General features: G+C 49.6%; 1 protein-coding gene across 3 annotated transcripts; it reads right to left on the reverse strand.

Annotated features, from left to right (window-relative positions):
• Positions 1-469: 469 nt before the first annotated feature.
• LOC131664547 (CD109 antigen-like) lies at positions 470-13,111 on the reverse strand. 3 transcript variants are annotated; one of them, XM_058935740.1, is made up of 27 exons: positions 12,960-13,111; positions 10,605-10,745; positions 10,309-10,507; positions 8,730-8,954; positions 8,176-8,426; positions 7,941-8,099; positions 7,696-7,870; positions 7,415-7,606; positions 7,243-7,344; positions 7,027-7,160; positions 6,844-6,964; positions 6,632-6,775; positions 6,453-6,572; positions 6,321-6,375; positions 5,095-5,314; positions 4,428-4,545; positions 4,171-4,357; positions 3,936-4,096; positions 3,729-3,867; positions 3,543-3,661; positions 3,341-3,480; positions 2,674-3,277; positions 2,444-2,596; positions 2,191-2,366; positions 1,957-2,128; positions 1,759-1,861; positions 470-1,670 (listed from the first exon to the last, which is right to left on the reverse strand). In XM_058935740.1, the coding sequence occupies exons 2-27, from the start codon at positions 10,703-10,705 to the stop codon at positions 1,453-1,455; spliced, it is 4,488 nt and encodes a 1,495-aa protein (XP_058791723.1). In that variant the 5' UTR covers positions 10,706-10,745; positions 12,960-13,111; the 3' UTR covers positions 470-1,452. The 3 variants fall into 3 exon arrangements, with proteins under 3 accessions (XP_058791723.1, XP_058791725.1, XP_058791724.1); XM_058935742.1 differs by lacking the exon at positions 5,095-5,314 and adding an exon at positions 5,780-5,888; XM_058935741.1 differs by lacking the exon at positions 5,095-5,314 and adding an exon at positions 5,780-5,918.
• Between the last annotated feature and the right edge of the window lie 3,725 nt (positions 13,112-16,836).

Here is a 16,836-nt window from a genome sequence, read left to right on the forward strand (position 1 = left end):
ATTGTCGTGCACAAAACGAGTTGGCGTGCAAGTTGTGCACACGTCGCGTTGGTCATTGGTCCATTTGCGAAGACCAAACCTAACCAAAAACTATTTTGAATTTTAAATGGTACTTATCGCTAGACTCTAAGAGTAGTGTAAAAAACGATTAACAACATTAATAAAGTAATAATATTAAGAAAGTAAGTTAATGATTTGAACAATATTTGACGACACCTTTATTTAAATTTTTGTATAACAAGTATGATTACAATTGATATTAACTTTAAAAGTTGTTTTCCGCGGGGTGGATTGGGATTTAGTTGACTAGTCTTCCGTAACTAAAAATTTCAAAATAATTTTTGTCACGCACGCGCAATTTTATTTCGATTTCGAGTTAAAAATTAATCGAGCTATGATTAATCGATGACTCAAATAATCGACTCGATAATCGATTATGTACGAAAATAATCGGACGATTATTAAACATCGATTAAAATCGTCCATCACTATTCCGTTCTGAACCTGACTGAATGCACCGCTACTATATAAATAGGAGGTGAAATATCGATAAGGATATTTCTTATTTTTTATGAGAAATATAATGGTACAATAATAAATAATTATTTTTTCGAGAAGTACAATTAGACATACGTGAGATGTGATCATTTTTTTTTCTAAAATGTTATTTGTGTCGGGCTGTCTTCGCATCGGTGATTAGCAGATGTCGATTTCTAATAGGTACAAAACATCTTCCATTTTGGAAGTGTCTATTTTATTGAAAATTCAAAATATTGTTTTCGCATGTATTGTGATAAATTGAGAAATTCTAAGTACTTTAAAATTCCATTATATTTAATAAAACAATATTGTTTTTACAAATAATTAAAAGTGATTTGGATGTGAAAGAGTAATGACCGAAATATCATAAAATATTAAAACTATTTTATTATTGAGTATGATTAAAAAAAACATTTTTCATTATACATAAAGACATATAAATTAACATTGATGATACATTCAATTATAAATAATTCATAAACATCTCAGCGTATGAAAATCTACGTATATTTTTAGAGTCTTTCAAATTAACGTTAACATTTAAAATTTTCTCGAAATGCAAATACTACATGGTTATAAAGCACCAACCACATACTTGTACAATATTACATTAAATAGCATCGGTTTGCTTTTTAATAGTATGCTCATGAAAATAAAATAAAATATCGACAAATATAATCGGACTCGTTACATAAAACAAAAAAAATAGTAAAAAAATCTATCCTTGAATGTATATAATATATAATATCTTTACACAAAATCTCTCGCATAAATAAGAAGCACTTTGGTTATGACTCGTTATATACCCTCACGTGAGCATCACAACATAACGCACACACGCACATTAAGAGAAAGTGATATTGGTTCGCGTGCTAAATTTTGATTTTGTTATCAAAAGTCGAATGCGTGAATTTACAGAAAAGAGCGACGGGAGTCGGAGGACGACAGGAAGACACAGGTAAAGACAACAGCAATGCTAGCGAGTAGCGACGTGGACGAGGAAGTCGATGATAATGGGTCGTCTTGCCGTTTGCCGGCGTTGATGCTGCACACGTCGCCGCACTCCTCGCCGTCGCAGATGTCGCAGAGCGTCTTCATTTTCGGCTCGTAGAACACTCGCGCTCGCCTCGCTGCAAGAATAAATGTGTAATCCAAGTATTTATTCGATGAATTACTCGTTGGATCGCCTGTTGATCGATGAGACGCGCGACAGCTTACATGAGTCATAGTAGTCGTATATCGACACGGGAATGGGCTTTTGCTTGGCTATCTTGTGCGTCCGGTAAGCCGACACCGTAGGACAGTACTCCTCTCGAGTCATCTGGAAGACCATTCGTCGAAGGATGTGAAACTCAATGAAAATAAAGAGGGTTTTTCTTGTTATCTATTCGCAACATAAAAATGCCCAATAAAAACCTTGTCAAAGTACAAGACGACCATGGTGTCGCCGTTTCTCGTTTCCACTCTCTTGACGTGCTTCGATAGCTCTAAGCTCGGCAAGGCATCTTGATCGACGGTGAAGCCCGTCGGCAAGCTCACTTCCATAACGGCCATGTTGCTCTCGTTTGCCTCCCTGGTTGGGATGAATCTGTGAATGGGCGAGTCAGTGGTTAAAGGGACGCTGTGGACGATGGCAACGCGATAGCTTACCCTGAACAGATGGAAAGTTGCAGATGGTCAGCGGTAGAAATGGTGTCGACCTGCGGATCCAGAGTGAAAAGCGGGAAAGCTCCGGTGACGTTGAGGTTGTAGCGAGACGTGAGTTGCACGAGAGCGAATCCGGTCCCGCTGGCCGTCAGGTTGATCGCCCGAGTCTTTCCGAGCAGCTGGCAAAAGGCAGGGCCGGTGAGAGCTAGCTCGCCGAACTCGCTCGTGGCGAATCGAATATTCGCGCTATCCTTACCACGTGCTTCTGCACGATCATGAAGTTCTGCGAGTTGATGTGGATTTCCCTCTGTTCCCCCTGGTCGGTGGCGATCTTTACGGTCACGTCGTAGATGCTCGTTCTAAGCTTCTCGGCCAGCTTGGACAAGGCGAACAGTCCCACAACCGTGTCCTGAATTCGAGCGATCGTACAGAGAAGATTACGTATAAACGAAAGGGGGGGGGGGGTGCGCGGACGAGAGGACCGACCTGCGTGGAAGCGAAGCCTCCCTCGACGTTCCTCTGCTTGACGAGCCACTTCATGATGGAGGTGGCGTCGGTGAGCATGCCCCGCCTGACGTACGACACGAGGGCATAGGAGGTCATCTCGACGTCGACGCCGCGCGACAGCGAGAACCAGGGGTTCTTCTTGTCCTCCTCGGGCACCGGCTTGCTCCACCACTTGAGGTCTTCCTTGGTGGTGGCGCGCGCCTCGAGGCTCCTGAAGGCGTCGTCCTCGTAGGTGTTGCGGGCCAAGCCCAGCGCGTAGGTGCAGATCGCCAGGGCGTAGTTGTCGTCGAGCGACTGCATGTTGCGCACGACGTAGTCGATGCCCTTGTAGATGGCATTCCTGTAGCGGCCGTTGGCTCCGTCCTCGATCTCGAGGAAGGCCGTGAGCACGTAAGCGGTGAGCGCGAGGCCTTTGGCCGCGCCACCCTGCATGTCACGGTGACTGACCGTGCCCACCTCCGGGAAGCTGCCGTTCGCTGCCTGCTTCTCGGCCAGCCATTTCAGTGCCTCGGACACTACTTCATCGTCCACCGTGATGTAATCCTTGGCTTGGTGGAACGACTTGGCGACGAAAGCCGTGAGCCTGGCGACGACAACTCTGATGCTCGATTCGGCAATTTGAATTTTCGAATGTTTCGGGTCTTACCATGTGCTGCCGCTTGGATCGGACTTGCCGAATGCGCTGAACGAGCCGTCTTTGTGTCTGTACGTCAACTCTTGCTGGTAACCAGTTTCCAGATACCTTATAGCTTTGTTCTCGATCGCTGGGGATAATTGATTGGTATTCTGAAAACATTCAACGTTGCTTAGCGCTCGCCGAATTCAAGCTCTACTTTCTGCGTTCTTACCTGTAAGTATTCTAAAATCACAATATTTGGCACGAAGTTGAGCATGTTCTGTTCCCCACAACCAAATGGCATTTTCAACAGCTTCGCTAGATTCGGTATGCTTGGTCCCAAAATGTCACCTTCGAGCAAGATTTATTTTATTCCATCACGTTTCAAGCAACTGACCGAAAGTAACGCCTTACTAACCCACTGCTGACACTTCGACGTACTCCGAATCAGCCACGAAGTATTTCGGTATGTCGACAGTGACATTGGCCTTGACTGAATCTTGCTCTCTCAGATCGGCAAACACGACTTTGTTTCTGTACTGCGTTTCTCCTTCGGCCTATTTTTTCATCACATCAATTTCTCGAGTGTCATCGGAGCTTCAACAAGGCGAACATTTATCTTTACCTTAACCAGAAGCGAATGCTGCACGATGTCACCGGCCATCACGCTAGTTGCCTTCACTTTGATCGTGATGTAATTCAGCTTCGTTGGGATAATCATGAACGACACGCTCTTCGCAGTGTTGGCCGGCACGAATATCTTCTTTACTCGGCTCAATTCGTACTCTACCGTGGAAAATCGAGGCCGTCAAATTCAAGCCGAAAAATTGTTACGAGGGAGGTCCCAACATCGTACATACGTTTGGTGTCATGAACTTCGTTGGATACTTCAGCGAACTCGTACTCGTCGCTGTGCTCGAGCTTCACCTCGACGTTCAGATCTTTGTTCATGTAGTTGAACACTACAGCCGGTATCGCGACGATTTCGCCGCGAATCACGGAGTAAGGCAAGTTCAGCGACACGAAAAACGGCTTAAAGGCTTTTATCTGTAAATAAAGTATCACGCGGATGCAAAGTCGACTTGCAAAGTGGTGCCCAATGAAAGGTTTAAATTACTTTTCTCGGAGCCTCGATGAGACCCAATCCGGAAGCTGCGTTGACGGAAAAACCGGACAAAACCCAGGATGTAATGGTGTCAGGCATGGTTCGCCTGATTACAGTTTCACCTTCGTGCCTGTTAGATTTTTCAATGAGAAGTTCATTACGCAATCCGCGACCGATCGACGGTGTAGATCAATTTTCGAATAATACAAAACTTTGGAAAAGGTCGTTACAGAGGTACCAAGGGTCAATAAATAATTTACAAAAGTAACTGTTAATCTTGAAAAATGAACAGGGGAAGAGATAATATTTTATACAATTGGTAAAAAGAAGCTATATTTCGTGTATGTATGAAAAGTCATGAAGGATGCGAACCAACAGTGACCGCTGAATGTACGTGAAAAGAGTAAGGTAATGTACGCAATGTTTCAGAGTAAAAGTGCGATATAAATAATCCTCGCGCCAGCGTTGCGGTTGTATTGAATTTTTAACGGCAGCATGGATTATTTGTATCGTAGACCATCGAAAAAGCAAATCGTGCTGAAAGGGTTGTTACTAAAAAAATCTAATTCTACGTCATAGACAAAAGAAAAATCCAAGTTCAACTAGTTTTCACACAAAAACAACTGCGAGCAACAAAAGGGAGAGAGAAAGAGAGAGAGTGAAATGCATGTTTATATACCCTGAAGACATGTTTGCGAAAAGCCAAGTGTCAGAGATGTCATGCATAAGGAAAACGCGTGGCCTGCGAGCCGTGAGCGGCACGTAAGAGAATGCCCAGCGACCCGCCCATCCGGGTCTGGTTGGGAATTGGTATTTGACTGGTGGACCAATGTCGGGTCGTATTGTCGAGATCGATAGGCCCTGATTTGGATTCCTCAACCTGTTGGCGTCCTCCAGCACTGCAATTACCACCACAATATGTTTTTCGCTACCTCTTACCACACTAATTTCGCACTCTGATGACTTCGGATGCTTTCGTTCTTTGCTGTTACGAGAACGAGAGATGGACGACTCAAGTACTAATAAATCCGTGCGATCGGATATATCGATTGGCAAATTATCCGACTCTCTCGTACTCATATTTTAGTCAAATTCGTTAGTTACTCATAACACTAAAATTATATGAATTAAAAAGATGTTTATTGTATTTACAAGGTATTAATCACCAAAACCGAGTTATACCTACCAATCCTGAGCGAAAAGCCGACCAGCTTGCGTGCAAAAAGCAACAATGATACGTATGACACAAGAGAGAGAAAGAGAGAGAGAGAGAGAGAGAGAGAGAGAGTGTGTGTGTGAGAGAGAGACGGAGAAACAGATGACGAGTGAGGTAGGAAGGGTACTTGAAATAAATGAAAATTTACCGGACGTCGACCGCCTCCCATATCCAAGTTTCGGGAAAACGCTTGCGAACTTTGAGGTCTCCTGAGGCTAAGGTGGACGGGCTTGCTGTGGCTGCGGCCGAAAACATCACTGCCGAGTCCAAGCTATTTCTGTAGTATACTATATAAGTGGCTCTCGGTTAGACATGAATGACCAAGCAATGTCGCTTCTGTTCGCTCTTTCGTCTTTTCGAATGCGTAACAAACGAATCGCAATGGCGACGCAACAATGCGCTTTCTCGTGTTAGATCATTGCTTTCGTTGATTATACGTGGGACGAGGTAAAGGAGCCAGCCACCAAATTGAAAAAGTTAATGAGTGCGTGCGTTAAATTGACAAATGATCGTCTTTGAGCTGTCGCATGATTCGAATGGCCACGACGCAGCAGAGCGTACCGTGACAAATGGCAATTAATTAATGAATCGAGCGTGAAACAATGAGCACGATGCGGCTGCATTAGTACACCTAATGCTTGCTTTTAAAATGCGTTAGCGAGGCACTTGATGCGCTTGCGCATACTTACTCAGTTGGGGATTCTCGTGCACGTAGCCGTTGGTCAGAACGACGGATCCAGTTTTCTGTTGGACAATAAATCGTCACAGAGAAGGCGTGGGAAGCACGACAAATCGATCGAGCGCGTCAATGACCAACTTACGCGGAAAACCTCGTCGGTGCTCGCCGAGCCGGGTCTGACCCATGCGTGCGCGTAGCCCTCGTCACCGTAGAAAGCGGACTCGTTGGTGTCGTACGACATGAGTTCCTTGCGCACCTGGTCCTGCATAAGCGTTCGGGTCGTTATCTCGAGCTCGCAAGTTATCCTTCGACGAGACTTACGTGGGTGAGGTCGTTGCCGGACTTGAGCAGGATGGATCGCTGATCGACGGCCAGCAGGCCGACGTACGAATTGGGCTTGGCACTGATCGTCAGCGTAACGTTGTCCGCGGGCTCGAACTCGTCCGCCACCGTCCTGATGTCGACCTGCGGCACGAGGGCAAAGCGTGAAAGTGGCGCCAGGGCGTCGACCGACCGCTAACGACGCGTCTTACGAAGTTCTGCAGAGTGCCGCCGAGCTCCACGTCCAGAGAGTCCGCGACCAGCTCACCGTCCGGCTTGACGTAGTAGACCAGCACGTGGGCGACAGGAGCCATTACGTAGGTAGCGAGAAACCTGTCGCAGAGACAAAGTGCCCGTGAATTGCGACTCGCAAATCGAGCGTGCGCGAGACTCACTGGAAGGTGGCGGTGTGCCTGTCGGCAATCTGAATCGACGCTGCGTAAAGCACGTCCCCGCGACCGAGGACCTGATAGCTGAGGTACTGCAGCGGGCTGGTGGAGTTGACGTCGATGTCCACGTAATCGCCGACCTGCGGAACGCACGCGCGAGTCAGCTACGAGAAAGCGCCGCCGAGCACGCGCGAAACATACGTATGTTCTCTCGTGGCGTACCTTGGGCCTCTCGGAGCGCAGCGTCGCCTGGATGTAGCTGTCGCTGCGCGAAGTGGCGGGACTGGTCGACGGGAACCACTCGTGCAGGTTCAAGTACTGCGCCTGCAAGCAAGTTGGCGTCGCGCAAGTTGTGAGCACACGCGGAAACGGCGGGGAGGAGCGGCGCTCGTACCTCGATCCTCAGTGGTCGGTAGACGTTCTCGGGCACGAGCGCCGGGTAGAAGTCGAGCTCGATCATGCCGTTCTTGTCGAGCATCCTCGTCGCGTTGTCGAGACTGTCCTGGTCGTAGGTGTAGCCGTAGGAGACGTGCACGGGATTGGTGTTGTCCTGCACGGGCGTGCCGTCGTGGTAGGTCACCTTCAGCTGCAGCGCCAAAGTCAGAAGCGCGCACGCGGCTCGTTTTACGAATGCTCACGGGCGAGGGAAGAAAAAGGAAGGAAGGAGGCACTCACGAAGGCCGTGTACTTGAGGCCAGGCTTGTAGTATTCGGCCGTTCTCAGCAGCTCCATCGTGTACTTGTGCTTGTGCAGGGTGATCTGCATCGAGCTGTTCTGTCGTCTGCCGGTCACCGCTTCCTCGACCGCCACCTCGATCACTACCGGTCGCCTGTAGTCGTCGTCCGTCACCCTGGAAAAAGCCGCGGAGCGTCGTTCACCTTGGTCACCTCGCTTTAGTCCGCCTCGCTTCCGAGCCTTACCTCAGATCTTGGAAGATGTCAAAGTCCACCGAGGCTTTCCCGTCGATCGGCACCACTTTACGTACGGGATTCTGATAGATCGGCTGTATCACCGACGAGTAGATGTCCGGGAATGCCGTCACTGTGGCCTCGCCCTTCACCGGCTTGCCGTACGTGTACCTGCGGCAGTCGTCCGAGATACGCGTCAGCCTCGGGAGCCTTCGACTCGCGCGCTTCACTCGTCAACGGAGCTTACTTGGCGTGAACGACAACGTTGATCTTGCCCTCCTTGAAGGTGGCGTGGACAGGCGCGTCGATGGTCACCTCGAACTTGGGCAGCACGTACTCGGCGACCTGTATGACCTTCTTCGTCGTCTGGCCGCTGACGACGCCGACGATCTCCCAGTCGCCCAGCACCGGCGACCGCGACAACTCTAGTTCTCCCGCGAACACTCCTTGGTGCAGCCTCGGCTTTTTCCACTGCTTTATTCGGTTGCCTTGGCCGTCCTTCGACATTCACGCGAACGTCAGTTGTCTCGGTCTCGGCGTTCCGAAGAAGCGCGCGCCAGTTGTCTCCGCGAGGACATTACGACACCGCGCGCGCGCGCGCGCTGCAAGCTGGCGCGCCTGGGCAGCTTCTATTTCACGATTTCTCGATTCGCGCAACCTCCGTAATGTACGCGCGTGCGCGGAGAACCAAGATTGACGCCGAACAACGTTGGTCGTTAGCGACATTAGCGCGTCGACTAATGTCGGAGCTAATGGTCGGGCGCCCCAAAGTGCCCTGCTCGAATTACAGTTCGTACTCACCGTGATGTAGACATCGAGTTGCGAGTCAGGTGGAGGTCTGAGCCTTGAGTCGAGGACGATGCACCGGAACTGAATTTTGCTGCCGGGTTTGTAAACAGCGCGGTCGGTCTGGATGAATACCGAGTAACTCTTGGCGACGTAATCGAGCTCGGTCGAGTTGCGAAATTGAAAGTCGCCGACTCCACGAGCCAGTAGTTGATATTTGCCCGCGCCTACATCGCCGATCTGTAATTATGTCAGGTGTTTGCAGAGGTCCATTGCGCATTCAATTTTGCCGACGGGATTTCGGTCGGGCAGGCATTGCACAAGCAGGTCTTCGCGCGGGGGACCGTAGCGAGACGTTGCGCGCGCGCAATTGCTGCGATCAGAGCGAGGCTCTTGTCGCGAGATTGCGCGCGATTTCTTCTCTTTTCTCTTTTTCTATTTGGTGGCCGTTCGACCGTCCGCGCGCATAACGACGAACGCGAGCGTACAATTTTTTCCCCTCGCTAATGGCCAAACGAAAGGAAAACAACAACGGCGATGCATCTCTCGAGCGGGGCGTGTTCTTTCGCGGAAATAATAAACGAGTCCACTCGTGATCGAGCCGCGCGCGCGATAAACGTGTACACGGGCGCGCGCTGTACATCGACGTGACGAAAATTAAAGAGACGAGCCTCGAAGAGAGATAGAGAGAGAGAGAGAGAGAAATTGTGAAGAGCGAGCCGGGATCGTAACTGTTGTTTTTATGAATTATGTAATGGCCGCGTCATCACCGCGTTGCCCCTCCGGGAAAACCGCGCTTCCTCGTGCCCATTATCGCCGCGCGGCAAAACGCGCAAAATCTATTGTTCGCTCAGCACGAAACAGAATGACTTTTCATCGTCGAGAGAGAGAGAGAGAGATGTAACGGTTTGTAACGGATGCATCTGATTACGTGTGCATAATGCACGATCGATTCGCTTACGAGGAACTCGGGGCCCGAACGAGCGCGGTAGGTGTTACGCGAGTGCCACTTGTTTTTTGGCCGCTTAAGGACTGACCGTCGCGAGTGCGCTTACCGAGACTCGCTTGTGAAACGTTTGACCGTCCGTGCGAGCGCTTCGTCGCGAGCTCGCCGATTCCGCGATCCCGAGGCGCATCGATCGAATTCAATAAGGATCGCACAAGCGAGGAGAGAAGCGCGATCGCGTTCGCTTGTGTCTTTCTTCTTTTCTTCGTGGGCGCCGTCGGGGAAACTCGCGAGAGTTCCTGTTTACCTCGTCGCATTTCCGCGCGAAACAATCGCCGAGCGCGCCGGAGTAGAACGAGCATTGAAATCTCCCCGATTTAATCTCGCGGCGCGCGCGCGCGGTTATGTGCATTTTGCGCGCGCCTTTGCTCGCGAGCGAAATAATAATGTAGGCCGCGTACTCGCAGACGGCGGCTCGTGAAAAACGGCGAGCGACGATCTCCCGATTGTCGTCGCGCAGCGCGGAACGTAACGCGCGGCACCGAAGTCGCATAGTGGGTCACGCTCCAGTTGCGACTCTCCGCGGCGGCGCTTTTCCCTCGCGACCTTCCGGTTCGGCGCTTATGGTCGCGGTCCGATCTCTCTTACCTGGAGCCTGACTATGCGGGTCGCGTAGGGCTCGACAACGATGGTGTCGAACACGTTGAAGGGACTGCCGCTGTCCAGTTGCGCCGATACCTCGACGAAGATAGGCGTGGGCTGCGATGCGCCGACGATGCTCATGGCCACGTGGTAGTCGGAGTTGGGCCGGACGACCCGCGGTGCCACGATCGAGTAGTACCTATCACTGCGGTTAATTGACCGTGAACACAATGCGATTTCTCTCTTACTGTTTTGCCATCTGGCTGATTCGACTCGCAGCTCCTCTTGCACCGTATACTCACGTTTGTCCAGACGCGACGCTCAAGCCGCACAAGAGCAGCAGCAGCAGCAGCAGCAGCAGCAGCAGCGGCCGCGGCGGCGGCATCTTTGCCGACCAGTCCATCTTTCCTTCTTCCACGCCGTAGAATTTCGCTTGCTGCAGTCTGCAGGCGGATAAAAATACGCACGATGAAGCTTCGATGACCGCTTTTGGAGGCGGCCGAATATTTGCTCGGCAACTACAAGCTTAGCTTTCTGCGACTTATCTCGCCGACGGATAAACCGAAAGGTTGTTCAACTCGGCGCGTTTATCGATGAAAGACAAACGTTTGCGCGGAGGTGTTCTACTCGAAAGTCGAGGGACGAGCGAAGAAAGAAAAAGGACTCGCCGGCGAATTTCGACGGGCAGCTCCGAGAGGACGCGAAACCACTCGCCTCGTTGGGACGGTGCTCGCCGCGACATTACGCAAATGGCATTCGCGCGCGTCGACGGGAATGACCAAACGAGCGATCGGCCGATATACTTGGCGCGCTCGGCCCCGCGACGACTCCCACGCTGGCGTGCGCGCGCGTGGGCAACGGGCATTCCCGTGTCCTCGGACGCCGTGCACGCGCATCCACGCGCACGCCGCTCGCGGCGCGAGAGAAAGTTGGCGGCAAAGCTCCCGAATCGCGAACGCCGCGTGCTCGCTCGGCTCCTTCGTTGCTCCTCGCCGCGCGGATCTGCATGAGCGTGGGCCGCGCGTTCTTTCGCCCGTCGACAAAAGGCTCGTGGGCCGTTTTCATGGCTGTCGGCCTCGCTCTGCGCCGCGCGCGCGCGGCCGTATACCTCCGACGGATGTGCCTTATCGCGCGCTTTTAACGCGTCGCGGCGCGCGAAGTACGACCTTGCCGCAGGCTCCATTCTGAAAAGTACGTACGTGCTCGGCAACGAAACTCGCCTCGCGCGCTCGGGTGTGAGCTTTCCCGCCCCACCTTGGCTAATGCACCACGCGTTTCGACGCGCGAACGCGATTATCTCTCGGGGGGCTTTTGAGAAGTCGCTTCTTTTTTCTTTTCCCTCGCTGCGGTTATTCGCGCGCGATTACAAAGCGAATCGCTGCGAATCGCGATAAGTCGAGCGTACACCCCGCGTCTAAGTACTCGCGCTTTACGTAAAGCTTGAAAACCGTGGTCACGTCAGTCGCTGTGCGAAAATCGCTCGCGCCGCTCCGCCTACGAGCCGAACTGAGGAGAAAAGCAGAAAAGAAAGGTAAAGAACAAATAAACGAAGACTTTCGAAACGCATTACGTAAAGGACAGGAAAGAAGGTGGAGAGAATTTGCAACCGCGATTTCCGTCGCGGAAAATCAGAGCAGGCGCGGGCCTGGAAATCCCGGAAAAGTTGAAACGAGCGCGACATCCGCGCGGCGCTCGAGCGTGCCATGCCAATTCGCTCCGCTGCTTCTCTCGCTGTACAGCTAGGCTTTTCCTTTTATGGTACCGTTAAAATACGAACAAAAAGCAAAGCAATAAAGAAAAAAAGAAAAAAAAAACACGACACCGAGAACACGCGATTTTATTTATCGCGAGATCGTCGGGGATAACGCGCGCGCGCGGGAAAGCTTCCAACGCTGGTATCCTTGGTCGAGAGGATCACGCGCGTTGTCCTCTTCGACTGGGCTCCCGCAATTTTTCGGCGCGATGAAGCAACGCGCTCGCGCACCTTTTAGCTCGTTCGTGCACGTTGCAGCCGCGTTAGTCATCGCTGTTTAACTTGCTTAACATTGAAACGCTCGTGCGCGCACAGCTGCGATTCACCAAAATAGTTCACCTCTGCTCGCGCGAGAGTGACTAAGCCGCGCAGCTTTTTTTTTTCTTTTCTTTGCAATCGACTTTTTCTCGCGTCGGCGAGTCGACGAGCTATTTCGGTAGCAATCAAGCTCGTCGAGTTACAAGAGGATCCCGGGCGACGCGCGACAGCGGCCTTCTTTAATTTTGGCCTCATCGGTCGCGCGCAAAGTATCGGTTCGTTTCGCGCTCTTCATCCCGCGGTTCCTTTATCCAGCCGCGGCGCGAGAGTATCGATGGGATTCCGGCTGTCGTCCTCTCTCTCTCGTTCTCTCTCGAGAGTGGCCAAGCCGAGCGCAAGCGCGACGACGGCGAAAAGGAGGGAAAGAAAAAGTCGCAGGACGAGAGCGCGCGGCTCGGCGAGCCGGTACACACGGTCTATAACGGTGCACCTGCGGCGCACAAGCTTGGCGTTCTCCATTTCGGTTGCACCTTGTTTTGATGTACGGCCTCGCGCGCGCGCGCAGGCACACTCGGCGATCGCGCCCACGCGGCGAGAAAGCCGAAATCGACGATGCGCGCATCGACTGGCGCTTGCGCTCACTCACCTGCTGCCAGCCACGCTCGATAGAGAGAGAGAGAGAGAGAGAGTGAGAGAGAGAACACAAATGCCGGCCAAGGAGAACAGGCGTGCGAGTTTAAGGTCAAACACTGCTGGGAAAGAGGCGGACTAGGAGGCTGCAGCGAACGTGCGGCGATGTCCGCCGTGGTAGTGCGACTGGCGCCGCGAGAGTCTCTGGCCCGCTCCTCGCGCTCGCGCCGCGCAGGAATCGAGGTAGGAGAGAGCGGCGCACCTGAGAGAGTCTGTGCGTGAGGGGAACGAGCCACCACCGCCGCCTCCGCCGCCGCCAGGAGACAGACAGGTAGAGAGAGAGAGAGAGAGAGAGAGAGACAGACAGAGTTTGGAAGGCTGTTTTTCATCGACGTCTTTGGCGCGATTACCACTGAGGCGCCTATTGGTTTCGTGACGCGATTGGTAATTGAAGCCTCGTCGCGTACCGCGAGCTGTCCTTTTTACGTCCAACTACGATTCCGTTAATGGTCGCTTCTTTCCTCTCGCTCTCTCTCTCTCTCTCTCTCTCTCTCTCTCTCTCTCTCTCTCTCTCTCTCTCTCTTTCATGTTTTTGCGAAGTTACGCGGCCGCACGTTACAATTGAGACGAAATTGAGTAACAGTACGAAGACAAGGCTCCAAAGAAAAGTGATTGAGCGCGATGACTCGGTAGCCGGGCACTTGCACGCCGATTGGAAATGCTCGCGCTCCGCGCGTCTATTCGAGAGAAAGCGCGGCGCATCGTGACTGCAACGTGAATCACTGCGCAGTTTAAGTGCTCTGAAAAGCCTGGAATAGCGCGTGGTGTGCTGCGCAGGGAGAGTCATTAGGCGCTCGTTACAATCGTTAATCGCGCGGTGAGTACGTGCGATTTATCTCTTCTGATTCTTTCGTCGGTCAGCTCGCTATGCGATTTGACTTGTCGCTGAACTCCGTTGCTTTCGTCCGTTGTGCCGGCGGCGCGAGCGTTATCTCTTTTGCGTACACGAATGCGTTTCATCTTCCCATTGTGCACGCACGAGAGTTTAGTTCTAGCGCCTCCGCTATTTTTTTTTATCACATTTTTCCCCCTCAAATGGGCCTTGGCTTATGAATAATAAAACTTGCTTCGCGAGTGATGAGTGGATTTGATGAAAATACTACATTTTATAATACTATATTGCATATATATATAATAGAAGCATCCCTCCACGATATAAATAAATTTAAAATTCGTATGCACGCGCATACGCGTACGAATACAATCAAGACGGTATAAAATGAACCAAAAAGCAGACGATTATGCAGGCTCCCTTAGTAAGACGATAATAACGTCATTGTCAAACAAAATCGTGGAAAAAAATATAATATCCCGGACGTATGAGGGCCCGGAGATTTGAATCGTGTGCGGGAAGTTACTGTCTTACGCTATCCGGTCCGTATCTACTTACGCGTGTATAACGAATGCGATTTCTCAGTTTTCATATTCGCAATTAAAGTTTTTCATTGCACAGCAATGCCTCCGTTGTTTTATAATTTTATTCATAGCTAGGAAAATTTATACAGTGAGAAAAGTTTGGATAATGATTCCTTTAACCGCGTGAAATAAAACCCAACGACAACTCAGCCGATCACATTTACGAATCGATCGTCAATTTCGATGAGCGCTAGCGGAGAAAAAACATCGATCGCGGCGATTCGAAGCAACGACGGATCCATTCCGTACGTAATATCGAGCATGAGCAGCGCAATTTCCAAGTCCAGTTTGATAACCCGAATACCATTTAATTGAGTGGCGCGCGGCGGCACGAGGAAAGCGGCTGCAAAATCGGAAAACGAGATCAGGAGTATCAAATAAGGAAAATAAAGGGAAAGAAAAAAAAAATAAAAAAAAATAAAGAGAGAAAAAAAGGAAGGAGGCGCCGAGCTGCACAAAAAGAGCCGGTCTCCGGTGCGCATATCCGCGCGCGCACAGCTTGGGAGGAGAAGGAAACCACGAGCGGATCCTACGCGGACTGGAGCACCGTTATGTGCTCGCCGCACACTCCGGGCTCTCCGATCTAGATAGATACCTTTTATGCGCCGGCAGTCCTAGTCCTCCCACACGCGCGGGTCCTGCGTATCCCCCTTTTTTCCCACAGCTCCAATTCATGCCTAGCACCCCCTCCCCCCGCCCCTCCCCTTCGCCGCGCGCTCGGGGTAGGAATGCCTACTTAATCGCACGAAGCTTTGCAGGAACACGCTAACTGCGTAATCCCCGTGATGATACGCTTAGCGCTTTCCTAATGACATCGAATTGTGCTGAAGAGTCGATTGAACGTTACCGCGCGAACGCCGTCCGCTCGTTTATGGAAACAGCTTTGTGAGAAAGGCGTTTATTGATTGTCAGGCTTAATGCCGACGTGAGAGAGCTTTCAGCTATGAGGCCGCAACAATTACTGTGATTATCGCGTCGTTCCCGAGACGGTTGTCATGGCGAGTCTTCTTGTGTCGTATGAAGCTTCGAATTTTCACTGTGGAAACTTTACGCAATAATTTTTTTTTATTGCTAAATTAAATGAACATTTTTCAATGTTTTAATTACTATATTTAGCTAAGTTCAATTAATTTTTATGTCGGATCGATGTATCGTTTGGAATTTGTCGTTGAACGTGACTTTTAAATAGCAATACATTATTATTAGAAGACTATGCAGTCTTCTTGAACCGATGTAATGTGCAAACAGACATTTGTTTGTCTATAAGCTTAAAATGTGTTATGGAACAGTGGTTGAATCCACCTATAAATTGTAGATGCCGGGGGAAGAGGGCGCTCTTACAATTTATGGCCGATGGAATCTAGAAGTAAAGCTATAGCCACGTTTCTTGCGAGTGTATTGTATCCTGCGGAACGTAAACTTCAAAGGCATATTCTCTCTAGACTTAAATCTGAATATTTTCTTACATTTACCACATAAGTATAGTTTCAATTTATGCCGTTTTAATTTTTCATCCTGACTGGTTGAAAGAACGACTCTTTGGGAACCTTCTTAAAAATAGCTTGTCGAACGAGTCTACCTCGTCGTACAATCATAGTAGTATGTGCAATTGAACAGCTAGCCTGAGATTTAAAAATTTAGTGACGGTATGCGGTGCATCTATCAAGGCTCGTTTGCCATCACCCATCGGAATGAAGATATTTCAATTGCTTTACATGCCAAATAGTTTCTGTCTTTTTCTGTATAATAACATGAGTATCAACGGTAATATATTCATGTCGTCCGCGTAAAGTATATAAATTTAATTAGCGGAACAAGATTAGCTTTATATATAGAACAATATGAGTCCTAGGCGAGATTCCTTGGGAGCACCACACGTTACAGCTGGAGTGCTGCCCTTTCCAGCCACTTGCCTTAGCTAACAGCTGAATCACTTATCAATCTATGAACTAAAGTTCATTGATCTACTTAAATCATTTTTGGTTTAACAATGAACAAGCCACTTTTTATCGGGTTGGAATAATAATAATAACTAAAATTCGAAAATGGAATTCTATGCTTTGAAAATAGACGCGATAGGGAAGCACGTTACTTAATACAAAACGCCATACAATGTGTTATTAAAAACTAATAAACGTTAATATCGCGATTCATAATTGCTTTTAATGCTATCGGTTATCTCAAACTTCGATAGGAGATGCATCTTTTTTATGTACATCAACAATATACATATATTATTTGTTTCATTTAAATAAAAAAGAAAAATTAGAAAAAAATGAATATTTGGTAGAAATAGACAGATTCGAGTTATTTTTATGGAAACCGTTCTATAGATAATCGTACCTGATTCAACTGATGAAATAAGCAGTGATTCCCGAATACATCACTGAATACAATGTGCAAACACTGTAAGCTTC

This window comes from Phymastichus coffea, unplaced genomic scaffold, assembly GCF_024137745.1.
Source record: "Phymastichus coffea isolate CEN01 unplaced genomic scaffold, Cenicafe_Pcof_1.1 PCOF00044, whole genome shotgun sequence".
In the NCBI taxonomy this organism is placed as follows: domain Eukaryota; kingdom Metazoa; phylum Arthropoda; class Insecta; order Hymenoptera; family Eulophidae; genus Phymastichus; species Phymastichus coffea.

What these genes read in the sequence shown, in the direction of transcription:
- LOC131664547 (XM_058935740.1), bottom strand. Translation starts at nt 10,705, where the DNA reads ATGGACTGGTCGGCAAAGATGCCGCCGCCGCGGCCGCTGCTGCTGCTG. An exon ending in GCGGCACTCTGCAGAACTTC is followed by an intron (nt 6,776 to 6,843) that starts GTAAGACGCGTC and finishes CTCGTGCCGCAG; the next exon opens with GTCGACATCAGGACGGTGGC. An exon ending in CGAAGTTCATGACACCAAAC is followed by an intron (nt 4,097 to 4,170) that starts GTATGTACGATG and finishes TTTCCACGGTAG; the next exon opens with AGTACGAATTGAGCCGAGTA.